This window comes from Lupinus angustifolius, chromosome LG16, assembly GCF_001865875.1.
Source record: "Lupinus angustifolius cultivar Tanjil chromosome LG16, LupAngTanjil_v1.0, whole genome shotgun sequence".
NCBI lineage: Eukaryota > Viridiplantae > Streptophyta > Magnoliopsida > Fabales > Fabaceae > Lupinus > Lupinus angustifolius.
The window spans coordinates 18,136,896-18,153,089 of record NC_032024.1 but is presented as its reverse complement, the minus strand read 5'-3'; the positions used below and the strand labels follow the sequence as shown (position 1 = coordinate 18,153,089).

The 16,194-nt window shown below is 27.6% G+C and overlaps 2 protein-coding genes across 2 annotated transcripts; both read left to right on the top strand.

Annotated features, from left to right (window-relative positions):
* On the top strand, positions 2,753 to 4,093 carry LOC109329395 (aspartic proteinase CDR1-like). Its single transcript, XM_019563060.1, has one exon. The coding sequence runs from the start codon at positions 2,753 to 2,755 to the stop codon at positions 4,091 to 4,093; it is 1,341 nt and encodes a 446-aa protein (XP_019418605.1).
* Positions 10,259 to 15,389, top strand: LOC109329394 (aspartic proteinase CDR1-like). The gene is made up of 2 exons (XM_019563059.1): positions 10,259 to 11,159; positions 15,283 to 15,389. The coding sequence occupies exons 1-2, from the start codon at positions 10,259 to 10,261 to the stop codon at positions 15,387 to 15,389; spliced, it is 1,008 nt and encodes a 335-aa protein (XP_019418604.1).

Sequence of the window (16,194 nt, the reverse complement as noted above, 5' to 3'; positions counted from 1 at the left end):
TTCATAGCCTAAAATAACTTATAGTTTATAGAAAACACACATATAATAACATAAGTTATCATAATTATTTTTAATATGTTTGAAATTCCTAAGTATTTGTCTATGCTAATTACTATAAGACACAAAGAGGTAGGTGGGAGAAAATGTAGTTCAAGGTAGAAAATATTTCTCTCAGTGTTTCTCTCTAAATTGATATAAGATTTATGTAGTTTCGGGTAGAAAATGTTTGTGTGTGTTTTATTATTGTTAGTTATTTATTTTTTTATTAATAAGATATTCAATTATTATTTTTATTAGAATGGATTATTAGATTTATTTTTTATTAAAAATATTCATTTATTATTATCTATTTTAATCATTTGTAGTAAACTAATAATAAATGAATATTTAGTTAATTAAAAAAAATGAGTATTATAATTTCGTTAGAAATAGATCTTCACAGTAATAAATAATAAATGATGATTTCTAAATATAAAATAAAGAAAACTTAATTATTGATCTCTTAAGTTAAAATCATAAAAGGCTTAGGAAGGGTTCTTTTTCTCATATCATCTTCTAATTGTCATGATATATCAGTTATAGTCAATTTAATAAAAAGAAAAAAATTTAATATAAAAAAATTATCAATAATAAAAATAATAAATTAAAACCTTTCTTTAAAACTAACATCGATTAGCATTAGAAATAATGATAGTAATAAACATTTTATTTAAGGATAAACAATGAATACAAAATAAAAATAAAGCAAATATTTTATCAATTAATTTTAAAATATAAAAATATTAATCACATTTAGGATGGATGAAGTCAATCATTTTAATGGTTGCACTATGCTCCTTATGTTCTTAAAAATAAATAAAATACACCCAACAAACAAATAATTTTCTACTTATAACTATATGTAGTCTTGATTCAAATATTTCCCCCACATAATTATGATGTTATGATATTAAGGAATAATGTTATATTATCAATTAAAAATTGTGATATAATATTATGTTGATTAAATAACTTGTATAGTTTATAGAAAACACATACAATTGCATAAGATATTCATAAATATTTTTAACATGTTGCAATTCTTGAATACGTACGGATATGTTGAGTACTAATATACACACTGGTTCCAAGCGGGTTTGGTTCCAAGAACAAATGAACAAGATAAAACACGTAGGAAGAGTCTTGATGTCATTTCATTTTCTTCAATCATCTTTGCATGGTCATTTTATGTCACTTATAGTTGATTTAATAAAAAGAACAATATTTTAATATAAGTAATAACAATTACCAATAATAAAGATAACAAATTAATGATATTCTTTAAAATCTATTAACATTAGTAATAAACATTTTATTTAATGATAAACAATGAATACAAAATAAAAGTAAATATTTTGTCCAATAAATTTAAAATATAAAAATTATATAAATAATAATCACATTAAGGATGTAGGAAGGATATTAGAAATTCTATTCTTTTACTCAATTCATCATTTCAATGATTGTGTTACGCTTTGTTTGTTATCAATAAATATTTTTCTACTTAGAATTATGCCGTATTGATTTCATATTGTTGATGCTAAATATTTTTTTGCAATAATTGTGATTTCATATTGTTAAGCAATAATGTTATGTTGTTAATTCAAAATTATGATGTTACGACATGTTGATTAAATATTTCATAGTAAATAAATTTTCAATTATAATTTTAAAGTGGTGACTTTTTGTTTTTTATGTTGTTTCATTAAAAATAATTTCATTTAATTGACAATATAAATTGCGTTTTAATCATGTTTTGTAATTTATTTTACTATTTTTCTCATTTTCATTGCTTAAAATAACTTGTATTTTATAGGACATTCTAGCCCTTTGCCATTCTTTGAATATTTCTCTCAAAATTGATAGAGGAAAGAAATTGTAAAAGGAAAAAAAAATATGGATCACTCATACCTCATTTCAATAAGGATAGAAATAATGCACCAAAAAACAATAAAGCATGATATTTAATATATCAATTGATTTTTTTATAAAAGAGTGATTTCTTTCCTTTTTTGATAAAATACTTTCTATTAAAAAAAATAGTCCATGTTGTAATAGTAATTTTATTTTATATGTTTGTATGATTAAAAATATTTGTGTTTGATCGAAAAATTAAATTATGTTTTGAATTTTTTTATTTTTCTCTTTTTGATCGCTTAAAATAACATATAGGGTTATATGAAAGAATGAAACAATTGCACAAGTTGGTTGCAATATTTTTAATATATTTTGGATTTTTACCGGTAGATACACAATCCATCCACATTTTGAAACTAATTTTTTTTTTGTAGAAAATCATTCTTTTTAAAATCACTTTTCAATTAAGCATTTTTTAAATCACTTCTTTTTCGTGGTTGTGATTATTATGATTACAGTCGTTGCAAACTGTATTATGGCCACTACAGTGTTAATTATTTTATAATTAAAAAATATTTTTGAATTAGATAGGCTATAATGTAATTCAACGTGGTTGTGTTGAGTCCCGATTGGTCACATCATTGTGATTCGCTATCACACTATAATTTCGGTGTGACACTATTGCACTTGTCATCGTAATTGCAATATTATGGTCATATTACATAATGCAGTCGGCAATTTAAACCACTCATTTTATGTGTGAAGTCTTTGATAGATATTTATACGTGTTACGTATTTAAGACCCTTGTAGCACCATGGATGGTGCCTATATATCTAAGCTTCAAAGTTTTCAACCATGGCTTCAACACTCAACATGTTAGTTTATCACTACGTCCTTATTGTTCTATCAATTACATTGTCAACCATCTTCAATGGTGATATATATCTAGTTAAGGCACTCAATCATGGCTTTAGTGTTGAACTCATTCATAGAGATTCTCCAAAATCTCCATTCTACAACTCCTCTCAAACCCAATTTGAGAGAACGAATAATGCCATTCATCGTTCTTTGAATCGAGTTAAACTTTTCTTCCATGGTGCCTATTATAATGTAATACAAGCTCCAATAACAAACACAAATGGAGAATTCTTGATGAAGTTCTCTATTGGCACTCCAAGTTTTGATGTTATGGCAGTTGCTGACACAGGTAGTGACCTAATTTGGTTACAGTGCAAACCTTGTGAGAATTGTTACAACCAAACAGATTCAATCTTCGACCCTTCCAAATCCAAAACTTACAAAGTTGCTTCTTGTTCTTCACAAGCGTGTAAATTAATAAAGGATAATAGTTGCAAGAATGGAACTGTGGAATCAAAATGCCAATATAAAGTCTCATATGGGGATGCATCATTTTCAAATGGAGATGTTGCATTTGAAACACTCACTTTTGGTACTAATGTTACAAATTCTCATGTTGTTAAGATTATATTTGGTTGTGGTCACAACAATCATGGTATTTTTCAACCTAAAAGTACAGGAATAGTTGGTCTAGGAAATGGTGCTTCCTCACTTACATCTCAACTAGGTGTTACAATTCATAACAAATTTTCATATTGTTTGGCACGAGAACGTAACATCCCAAGTTTATTAAACTTTGGAGAAAATGCTGTGGTTTCTGGTCCGGGAACAGTGTCTACTCCGCTCGCATCTGGTCGTTCCCCGACATATTATTATCTTACTTTGAAGGGAATGACCGTGGCAGGTAAAAAGCTCGATTTGAATTTGAAGGTTGGCCCAGTTGGTAATACAGGTAACATTATAATTGACTCGGGTACAACATTGTCTTTTCTACCGGTGGATTTCTATAATAGATTGGAGTCTCTAGTAGTAGCACAAATCAAATCAGAGCGTGTCACTGACCCAAAGCTATTACGTCCACCACTAAAACTTTGTTATAAATCCTCAGCATCTACACTTAAAGCCCCACCAATTATTGTTCATTTTGGTGGTGCAGATATTGTGTTGAATCAACTTAACACATTTTTCAAATTTGGTGATGGTATAATGTGCTTTAATTTTAACCCAACCAATGATGTTCCAATCTATGGAAACATTGCTCAAGTTGATTTTCTCATTGGTATTGATAGGCAGAAGAAAACTGTGTCGTTTAAGCCAACTCAATGCAGTAAGTTGTAATAATATTAATAGAATATCGATAGTAAAATCATTATTTCATTTCAAATGGTGGTGAAATAACTATTTCTTGCATTTTTTAAAGAAATATAATATAGTTAATAATTAATATGGTCCACTATAATGAATTGTTCAACCGTGTATTTGCATATTATATGTAGTTAATAATTACTATAAATACAAATGTTTTAAATCTAGTATAAATTATATTTTAACGTGACCGATTTCTCTCACTCCCACACAATATATATATATTTTTTTTGAAAAGGCCATAGTTTGATTTGTTAACATTTGACTTTCACAAAATTGAATTAATTTTATGGAATAAAAATAATTAAGTGATACTATATTATATTCTAATATATATATATAAAACAAAAGCAAATTAGTTTCTCATCCACTCTCCTTAGAACAAACATATTTAAGTTTGCACCAAAACAACCCTAGTTTTATATGAGCCTTTTCTAATATATGGCTGGGTGTTCTTTCACCCTTTGCTTAAAAAAAGTTATCATTCCTCAAACATATTTAAAGGAACAAAATTAATGAAATAATAGCAGTTTAAAATTAAATTGTTTAAATAAAATATTTATTTTTATTTTTGTGTGTAATAATAATTAATCTCGCTCTTACATATCTTATATGCTGTAGAGAATTAAGACTACATAGTTCTAAGTTCTAAAAAAAAAGAGTGATGTTGATTAATAGATTTATTTGATAAAAATTGGTTGATTTATATTTATCCACTTTTATAAGAGTGAAACAACATCAACTAATGTTCATACCACATTCCATCTTATAGAGATTAAAAAATTTAAGAAGTTAATTTATCCTATCTTAATATACAAATATTAATAATTAATATATCCACTTTAACAAGAGTGAAGCGGTAGAAGCTAATATCCGTACCACATTGCATCTTAATGTCATATAAAACTAGTAAAAAATATACTTTTCAAAAAAGATGAAGCAGCAAAAACTATTGTCTGCACCACTTATTAGCTTAAAAATATATGTAAAAATAATAAAAATATTTTTATTTAAAATAATACTCTTATTTTAAAAATGATTTTTTTAGTATAATTAGAATATGTGGCTATTATTATTGCTATAATTATGTTTAATATTATTATTGGTGTCTCTATAGTCAATAGTTGTTGGAAATAGCATTTAAAAATCAAAGGATAAAAATATTTATATCCTTTAATTTATATTTTTACCCTTGAAAATAATTAGAAAATTGAACTGATCTTTCTATGATGAAGATTGGTTTCAATGTCGGAAGGATGTGTGTTTTTGTATTTTTTGTGTCTTTAACCTGAATAGCCTAAACTCATATTTATAGTAAAACAAAACAAATAACTCTCTTCTAATATGGTAAACTGATGATTTTATCTTTAAAAAAAATTTGTTGCACTTTTTGAGAGATCATAATCTGAACTAATTTTCTGACTTTTTTTGTTATTTTATTTTAGAAGAAAATAAGGGATAAATGTGGGTTTCTAGAAACTTGCTTAATTTTTTATTATTTTAATCACTGATTCTTGCACCGAAACCCAATTCTGGAAGCAGCTCAGTTATTCAATTAACACATAGTCTTAATCGATTAACGCATGACAGAACAGAATGATTAGAGAGGCAAATTAATAGTTATTTAAAATCAATTGAACAGAGATAAATAATATATTTTTAAGCACTATTAATAAGCATATGGCAGTGAACAAATATGCAAAATATAAGCTATAAATTCACATTGAAACATCAAGAAAAGTAAAGAAGATTTAGGAAGAGAACAACATACAAAGATGAATTTTTATCCTGGTTTGTTTGCGGTCCACTGCAAACTACATTCAGGCCTCCCCTTCTGATCTTGGGAGATTTTCTTCTTCACAATATTGAATATACGTATGATTACACACACCAATTCAAAATACAAAAACATAGGACACTTCTTTCTTGAAATCTAGAACACCTAAACCCTTGATTTGGCTCTACCTATCGCCTGAGGAAACCTTTCTCGCGAAACAACCCCAACCAAGATTTTTGTTCTCAAATCAAGACCTCCTAGTCTCGGTGAAGAATCACAATCTCTATGGTGGTACGACACTAAGAGATCAATAAAAAATACACAGAAAACATATTAAAACAGCAAGGTATTATAAACACAATAATGCCTGAAATATTACAAGTAAAAGACCTTAAGAATAACTCACTCACTAATCACTCAAGCCATCAAGAACATGTGAGTTAATCAAAAACATGAATCAATATATCTCTCTAGCAATCATTACAAATAATGCATGAACATGTGAGCAAGATAAAAATGAGCATAAGAATGTGAAAAACAGTATGCAAAACATAAATCAATTAAGCATGATAACTCTCTTCTCACACATGCAACTCTCTTGCAAAAATAGAATACAAAAGGAAATATGCTCTCTAAAATCAGTCCTATACAATGGAAGTTGCCTCTATTTATATTAGGCAGCTTTTACAGTTGGATTTGTTGCAAACAGTTAAACGGTTAAAACAGAAATTAGTTATAACAAATAACAAACCTGTTAATCAATTAAGGTAACCCGTTAATCGATTAACCAGTGCAACAGAATGAAACAGAAAACAGTTGTAACAGAAACACTTATTTAACAGAAAAACAGTTGAGTTAATCGATTAATCACCACGTTAATCGATAATTGGCATATTAAAATACATGGTTCAAAAGGTAAATTTCTCATATGTTATGCATAACTTCTATACATGTTCTAGCAATTATATTATGCCGAATATGCACATATAACATGTATGATTAATGCATGAACATACAATTAACTAGATGATATGTCTAATGGATATGATATGTCTAATGGATATGACAATTATGATGGCTTGAGAGACTTGCACCTAGGTTCACCTCACCTATACTCACTTACTACGGCACACATCTCAGACTACTTAGAATAATGACTCTATTTATATCTAGTCTAGATATGACCAAATGAGCACTAGGCATGTTGATTGTCAAGCCTTAATAGAACCTTGTCTTCATCAAAACATAGGCAAAGCATTGCTAGTGCTATCATTGACACCTTGCACTTTCAAGATAACCGCGACACTTATTCAACCCCCTTCTAGATGTTCCTAGACTAGTGATACCTAACAATATATACTTTATCATTTTTATCTATAAATATATAGTTATATATAAATATAAAATTTTATATAAATAATTATATTGAAATAACATCTTTTCATTTTTTTTTTTGTAAATTGGAGTAAAAAAAACGTTAGATTAGAGTTTTTTTTTTTAAATTTTTAAGTGAACTGTTCTGTTCTCTTCTCGGGTTATTGCGGTTCAACTAGGTTTAACATGGTCGGACCGAAATTTCTCTAATTCAAAGCGGTCCAATCCCTCATTCGGTTAAGTGTAACACCCCAACAAACCCTGCCATGCGACCTCTCAGGCCCATGAATACACTGAGTGTGCTACCCACAAGTTTTAAATATTCCCTGCAGTATTTTATTCCTCACAAATGGGAGTCTTCCGCGACTTGAACTCGTGACCTCAAGGATAAATAATTACTTTACCCATGAGCCGCTACCATTAAGCTACTGCCTTTTTTGTAATACCTAACTCTTACATGTGACCTCCCAGACTTATGAATACATTGAGCGTGTCACTCACAAACTTAAATGTTCCATGCAATATTTTATATAAAGTATAATTTAACCACATAAACACATTTCTCACATGGAAAACATATGATATATTTAATTTCTTTTCTTTAACATTCAAGTTTTACAAAATTAGATGCAAAATCATAAAATTTATAGATTCGACATATGCTGATTGCATTAACTTTTGTAAAATATTAAATAATTAAATGGTATTATAATATGATAAAGGGTATTAAAAAATGGGACTAAATGGTGTGGTCTTGGAATTAAATATGATAAATCAAAGTAATATAGAAGTAACCATATAAAACAGTCAAATAATATAATTAAAGTTATTGGTTATTTTCATAGAACAAATAATTAAGGAAGTAATTAATGACATTGACTCATGACTTTAAATTTTAGAAATATTATTTCGCTTTGAAATATAAGACTATATACATGGGAAGAAGCACATTATAGTGAGGGTTTGCACATTATGGTTGTCTTGTATCCCGATACAACCACATCATTATTATTTGGTGTCACGTAACAATTATGGTGTGAAGTTGTTGTGATAGTCACCGTAATGACATCATAAAACTTATAGATTAGACATATGTTGATTGCATTAACTTTTGTAAAATAAAAAACAATTAAATGGTATTATAATATATTCTAGATTTTCTAAAAATAACAAATATTTAGACAATACATGATTATAGATTTTATCTTATATTCTAAAAGGAAATAATTTGGTATAAATAATGTAAAAATTAAATAATGAGACTATATACCGTGTGGTCTTAGAATTGAATATGATAAATCAAAGTACATAAAATTAACCATATAAAACAGTCAAATAATATAATTAAAGTTATTGGTTATTTTCATACAACAATTAATTAATGAAGTAATAACATTTATTCATTTTCGCTTTGGAATATAAAACTATACATAGGGGAATGAACATTATAGTGAGGGTGTACACATTATGGTTGTCATGTATCCTGATATGGCCGCATCATTATAATTTTGTGTCACTTGATATGGTCCCCAACTTAAAGCACTAATTTCACATGTAAATTATTAGACATATATTTATTATGTTATAGATTCAAGAATAAACATTTAATGTTAATTATATTCACGTGTCCTATAATTGGTTTCAATTTAAAAAAAAAAAATCAAAATTAGAATAAGAAACACTAAAAAAGTGGGATTTGAGATAGTGAATAAAATTGAAAATCAAAATAACATTATTTGTGATTGTTTATTTTTTTGGATGCATGCATTGATACAAGTATTATATTATATTCCAGATTTTCATAAAATAACATTTTTAGAAAATACATGATTTTAGATTTAATCTTAAATTCTAAAAGGAAATGATTTTGCATAAATAATTAAAAAATAAATAATGGGTAAATGGTGCGGTCTTGGAATTGAATATGATAAATAAGATAACAAAAAAAATATATGATAAATAAAAGTAATATATAAGTAACCATGTAAAATAGTCAAATAATATAATTAAAGTTATAGGTTATTTTTTAATGGAAATATAAGACTGTATCCCGGGGCAGATGCACATTATATTGAGGGTGTGTGCATGCACATCTCGAAAAAAACTTGTATGTATAACTCTTATTGCTAATATTTTTACACAATTGGTTATATAAAATTGCATTATCGTCATCCATTTGTCATGTTTTAATTGATTATGAACAACTTAATCAATGTTATTAAATTTAACTCAGTCATCGACTTAGTCAGATTATAGCGTTAAATTTAATAATCAGATTAACGGACTATTGGTTGGGCTAGTTAAATCAATTTACATAAAAAAGTCTTAAAACATTTATAATACTAACAAACATTATTTCATAATTTTATACTTAAAATTAACAAAAAAAAATCAATCACTATTAAACAAATATCTAATTAAGTAATCAACTACAAAGATTTGACTATAACAAAATGCCACAAATTAATTAAAAAACATCAAACAATATAACTTTTATGATTTAATCACGAGAAAAGTGAACAAATAAATTTAAAGTTTTAATTAAATAATTAACATTTTGTTACAATATAACCTAACAAATGACAATAAACTCAAATGACGACAAACATAACTAAATAAAATTTGTAAACACATTATTCTTTTTCCTCCCAAGAGGATATCGTTTTGATGTTTTCTTAAAAATAAATCGATTGATTCGGCCCATTTGACTGACTAAGTCACTAGTTTTATGTGTGAAATAGTGGATGCCTTGACTCATATTGATTATGGTTTATGGCCGACTAGAAGAGCGACTCAGAGTGGTTAGGTATCCGTTCTATATCGTACAGTTCGATCTGAGCCGAATTTAATAATATTTTAGTCAACATATCTTGCACCTTATGTCAGAATTTGTCACTAGCTGTATACATCTACCAACTTTAGACCTTGGATGGTGCCTATATATATCTAGCATCAAAGGTTTTTCATCCATAACCTCAACACTCAACATGTCACCTTATCACTATATCCTTGTTGTCCTATCAATCACATTATCAACCATCTTCAATGGTGATATATATCTAACTGAGGCACTCAATGGTGGCTTTAGTGTTGAACTCATTGATAGAGATTCTCCAAAATCTCCATTCTATAACTCTTCTGAAACCCAATTTGAGAGAATGAATAATGCCATTCATCGTTCTTTCGAACGAGTTAAACATTTCGATCCCGAATATAGTGCCAAATATAGAGTGTTACAATCTCCAATAACTAACACAAATGGACAATTCCTTATGAAATTCTCTGTTGGCACTCCAAAATTTGATGTAGTAGCAACTGTTGACACAGGCAGTGACATAGTTTGGATGCAATGTCAACCTTGTAAAAAGTGTTACAAACAAACAGATCCAATCTTCGACCCTTCAAAATCCAAAACTTACAAAGTTGCTCTATGTTCTTCAAAAGTGTGTGGATTAATCAAGAAAAATGGTTGCAAGAAAAGTTCCTTAAGTTTAAAATGCCAATATGAATTGTCCTATGGGGATGGATCAACTTCATCTGGTGATGTTGCTGAAGAAACACTCACTTTTGACACTAACGTTAGAAATAACCCTATTAGGGTTGATAAGATTATAATAGGTTGTGGTCACAATAACCAAGGTGTTTTTCAACCTCAAAGTACAGGAATAGTTGGTCTAGGAAATGGTGCTACTTCACTTACTTCTCAACTAGGTGGTCCAATTCATCATAAATTTTCTTATTGTTTATCACCACAACGTAATATTCCAAGTTTATTAAGCTTTGGAGAAAACGCTGTGGTTTCTGGTTCTGGAACAGTTTCTACTCCTCTTCTATCTGGTAGTTCCTCTATATATTATTATCTTAATTTGAAGGGAATGACTGTGGCAGGTACAAGGATAAATTTTGTTAGTAGTAACTCGGGTAACATCATAATTGACTCAGGTGCAACATTGACTCTTCTACCAGTCGATTTCTATACCAAATTAGAGGCTTTAGTAGTAGGACAAATCAATTTACCGCGTGTTACCGACAAAAATATATTACCTTCTGAACTAAAACTTTGTTATAAATCCCCACCATCTACATTTAAAGCCCCACCAATTACGGTACATTTTGCTGGTGCAGACATTGTGTTGAACCAACAACACACATTTATAAAATTTGGTGATAATTTATTGTGCTTTACTTTCAACGTAGCTAAAAATGTTTTCATCTATGGAAACACAGCTCAATTTAATTACCATGTTGGTATTGATAGGCAGAAGAAAATTGTATCCTTTAAACCAATTGAATGTAGTAATTTACGATTATAGAATATCGATAATAATTGTGTGTGCTCTTGTAATATATGATGTAAAACTATTATTTCATTTCAAATTGTGGTGAAATAATATATTTCTTGCATTGTGTAAAGAAATACAATATAATAAATAATGATTATGGTACATTATAATGAATGGTTCAACCGTGTAATTGCATTTTATTTGTGAGCTACTTATACAATTGTGCTTTTGTTACTTATAGTCATATATTATTTTAAGTAATCAAAAAGGACAAAATAGTAAAAAATTATAAAACATAATTTAAACAAAATTTAAATTGTCAATTAAATATAATTCATTTTAGTCGAGCAAACATAAAAAATAAAGTCATTAGTTTTATTTTATGATATACAAATTATGTTGTTTAATCAACATAACATTACATCACAATTATGGATTAACTAAATAGCATCAATGCTTAATAATATAATATCATAATTATGACAAGATATTTATTTAGTATGAAGTATGAAATGCTTAATTAATATAATATTATAATTATGGATTATCAACATAACGTGTAAACACCTAATTCTGGCAAGCCAACTATTTTCAAATATTTAAAAAAATATTTATAATAATAAAGTGCTAAGAGAAATAATTACATATTAAATTTCAAATACATATTTACCACGAGAAATAAATTATGGATCATAATTGAAAATAAGCAAACCACATTAAATCAAATAAATTCGATATTAAATTGATTGAGTTGCAAAAGTTAAATGGCGGATAAAACCCTTTAATTGAGTCGCATAATTACAAACAAGCTAATAATTACTAATCACACTAAATTAATGATAAAAAATGATATCTTATCCATTTCCCCATTTTTGGTTTTTTAAATAAATAAATAAAAGTTTTACATGGTTTAATGTGTAATAGTTGACACATTAATGATGAGAGTTATCATATTTTTTTAACATACATTAATTTTCCAGAGGGAAAACCACACCGCAAAAGACACCAAGAAAGGACAAAGAAATCCCCCTTGAAAACTGAGCCTACCTCTTTTCTTGTTTTGTTTCTTTATCATTTTCTTTCTTATATTTATACAAACAGTTTTATTATATTAATAATAATGGTAGTAATAGTGATTAATGTATAATAATAATAATTAAAATGATGGTAATAATTAAAATCATATGTGTCACCATTTAAGTTGGGATGTGCTAATGAGGATAAGGCTACTAATTCATTCTATTGATGAAGTGAATAAGTGGATGTAGATAAATATAGGACCTTTCTTTAAAAAACATATAATGAAATAAACCTTTAAATACATCCTTTTACATAATAATTTTTATCATGGAGGGAACTTGTGGACCTCCTTAAATAAAATTAAAAAATAAATACAAATATACAAATGTATATAAATCAGTCATACAAAATAAACAATACATGTTTATATAGAAATATATTTATCATAATAAACAATACATACAAAATATAAATATATATATAAAATACAAAATACACATAGTATATAATATGCGTATAAAATACAAATGGAAAAGTACAGATGAATATACACATATATAATAAATAACAATATTTTCTCACATTTGATATACAAATATGAATATAACAATTGAAACAATACATTCTAAGATAGATGAACACATTTTTCATGTTATTTCCGCCCAATAAGTATGGGCAAGGGGACTATATTCGTCAATTGTTCATTTCATTGCATTTGTTCCTTGAAATATGTTTTAGGAATGATTGTCTCGTTACTCTTAAATTATGGTCATTTTGGTGTAAACTTAAATATATTCTTTAGGTTCTTTCCAAACATGTTTATAAAATTCAAGCCTTGATTTATGTTTAAAGATAAACAAATTTTTAAGTTAAGGAGAGTGGATAGAGACTAATTTCAAATGATGCTTTTGTTAGAATATAATATTGTATCAAAAAATATTTTTATACTTCAAAATTAATTCAATTTTGTGTCAAATTATTGACAATTTTATTCTACTTTATTAACATATGATTTAGCATCTAATTTTGGTGTAAACTTAAATATGTTCTTTAAGTTCTTTCCAAACATGTTTATAAAATTCAAGCTTTCACTTTTGTTTAAGGATAAATAAATTTATAAGTTAAGGAAAGTGGATGAGAGACTAATTTTAAAAGATGCTTTTGTTTTATTATATATATAATATATATATATATATTAATATTAGAATATAATATAGTATCACTTAATTATTTATATTCTACAAAATTAATGTAAACAAATCAAACTTTTTCAATATATATATATTATTTATTTTTTTGAAAAGGTTTGATTTGTTAACATTTGAATTTCACAAATTTGAATTAATATATATATTTATTTATTTATTGTGTGATAGAGAAAGATTTGTGAGGCTAAGTTATAATTTATACTAATATTAAAACATTTGTATATATAGTCATTATTAACTTCATATAAAATATTAAGGCGTTGGTTTAGTCGTGTAAGACCTCATTGGATCTCCAAGGTCGAGAGTTTGATTCTTGGAAGTGACATTTGTTGGGAGGGACACCCACAAACTCCGAAAAAGATTAGTTTGTTACCCAAACAAGTGAATGATACTTTTAGTTATACCAAAAAACTCCGAATAAAATTTAAATACACAATTGAACCATTCATTATAGTGGACCATGTTAATTATTAACTATTTATTATATTCTTTAAGCAATAAGAAAATGCATATACATAAAACAAATTTGGAAAACAAAACAATATTACACAATGCAAGAAATATTTATTTCACCACCATTTTAAATGAAATGATTTTACATCACACATTAGAAGTGCACATGTATCTACTGATATTCTATAACTAGTGTAGAATTTTAGGATATAATAAAGATTGTTCAAATTCAAATATCAATGAGTTCAAACAATTTACTATATAAGTAAAAGTTGTTACAAACAATAAAGTAATAACAATCAAAATAATAACTAATAAAATAATTATAAACTATAGATTTTTTGTCAGTAACATATTGTAATAGAGACTCCAATCTATTGTACAAAACTACAAATCCACTAGTAGAAGCTAGACCAAATATTCATGTACTTTTAGAAACAAAGATACTATGATTGTTGTGACCACAACCAAATATAATCCCGCCAAATCCAACATGAGAGTTTGTAACATTAGTGTCTAAAGTGCGTGTTTCAAAGGCAACATCTCCACTTGAAATTGATCCATCCATGTATGAGACTTTGTATTGGCATTTTGATTCCACATGACCATTCATGCAATCGTTATCTTTTATTAATTTACATGAGAACGAGGAACATTTTTCTAAGTTTTACATTTTTCTAAGGAACATCGTGACTGCCTTTTCCACTATTTGCACGTCGATTTCCACCCTTTTCCCTCCTCTTTTGTGGGAGGAATTTTCGGAATAAATGAGTATTTCATCTAAATCTCTAGATGTTGTAGTAACCATGTCCGCATTTGATCCTATGGCTGTCATCTTAATCAAACTCGCATCTTCTAGTGTAAGCATAAAATGAGACACTAATTTGAAACATGTCCACCTACATTTTTCAATTGATCTGAAAGCAACATCTTGAGTCATGGACAATATGTTAAAGCATTTTTGAAAATCTTCCATTCGAGTGTTGTAAATTCTTGCTCGAGCGTGACTGTAAGTGAATGTTGGTTATCTTGAAAAATGTTTTGTAGCCAATCGCAGATCCCATTGTAGTGGAGTCAGGCTCAAGGATGGTGGTGAAAAGATCATTCCAAATAGTGGAGTAAATCCACTAGAGAACAATGACATCAAGGGTTAATTACAATTCTTTATCCTCGTCAGTTTCAGACAACTCCTTTTTTGTGCCTTCTTCCGGTGAAGTGATATGGTGAATGATCTTGTGAGATCAGGCATGTATTTTGAAGAGTTCGCCCCATGTTTAATATTGAACATTTTCCAGTTCAAAAACGATGGAGATATCGTTCTTGATATTGGATACGGCGAAAGTCAGATAGAAGGAATTCTTTGAACTAGAAGACATGGTTGCCAAGAACCAAAGAGAAGATGGGGAATGAAGAAGATGGTGAGGGTTAGGATAAATCATGAAAGTTTCTTGGATCTCTTGATACCATGAAAGAATTTGTTTCATGATATTTTCCATTCAAAATATTGTATAATATACAAGAGAATCACCCTAATTTAAGGCAACAAATTATGTAAGATAATTAAGCTAGTTGATATGCTAATATGACTAAGGATATTTCTTATCTTAATATAGAAGAGATACAAAGATATGTAAAATATTTACAAGAATATTGTCATATTGGGTACTTCCTCCAATGTCACAAGAGGTTTATGTAAATTTTACCCCTTGAAATTTCTCTGTAATGTAAATGTGAATATTATGCTTGACTTTCTGCCTAGTTTATTTATGTAAGTATAAAGTTATCAAAGAGAACAAGAACACAATAAAAGATAAAGAATTACTCAAAGTTTGTTTGGAAAATGATTGTGTTAGAGAATATATCATTTGGTGCTGTAGACCAAGAACAACTGCACAACCATTTTGTCTGGGTTGATACTTATAGTTTGTCCAAAGAAGCAAAACATTGTAATACATGTGT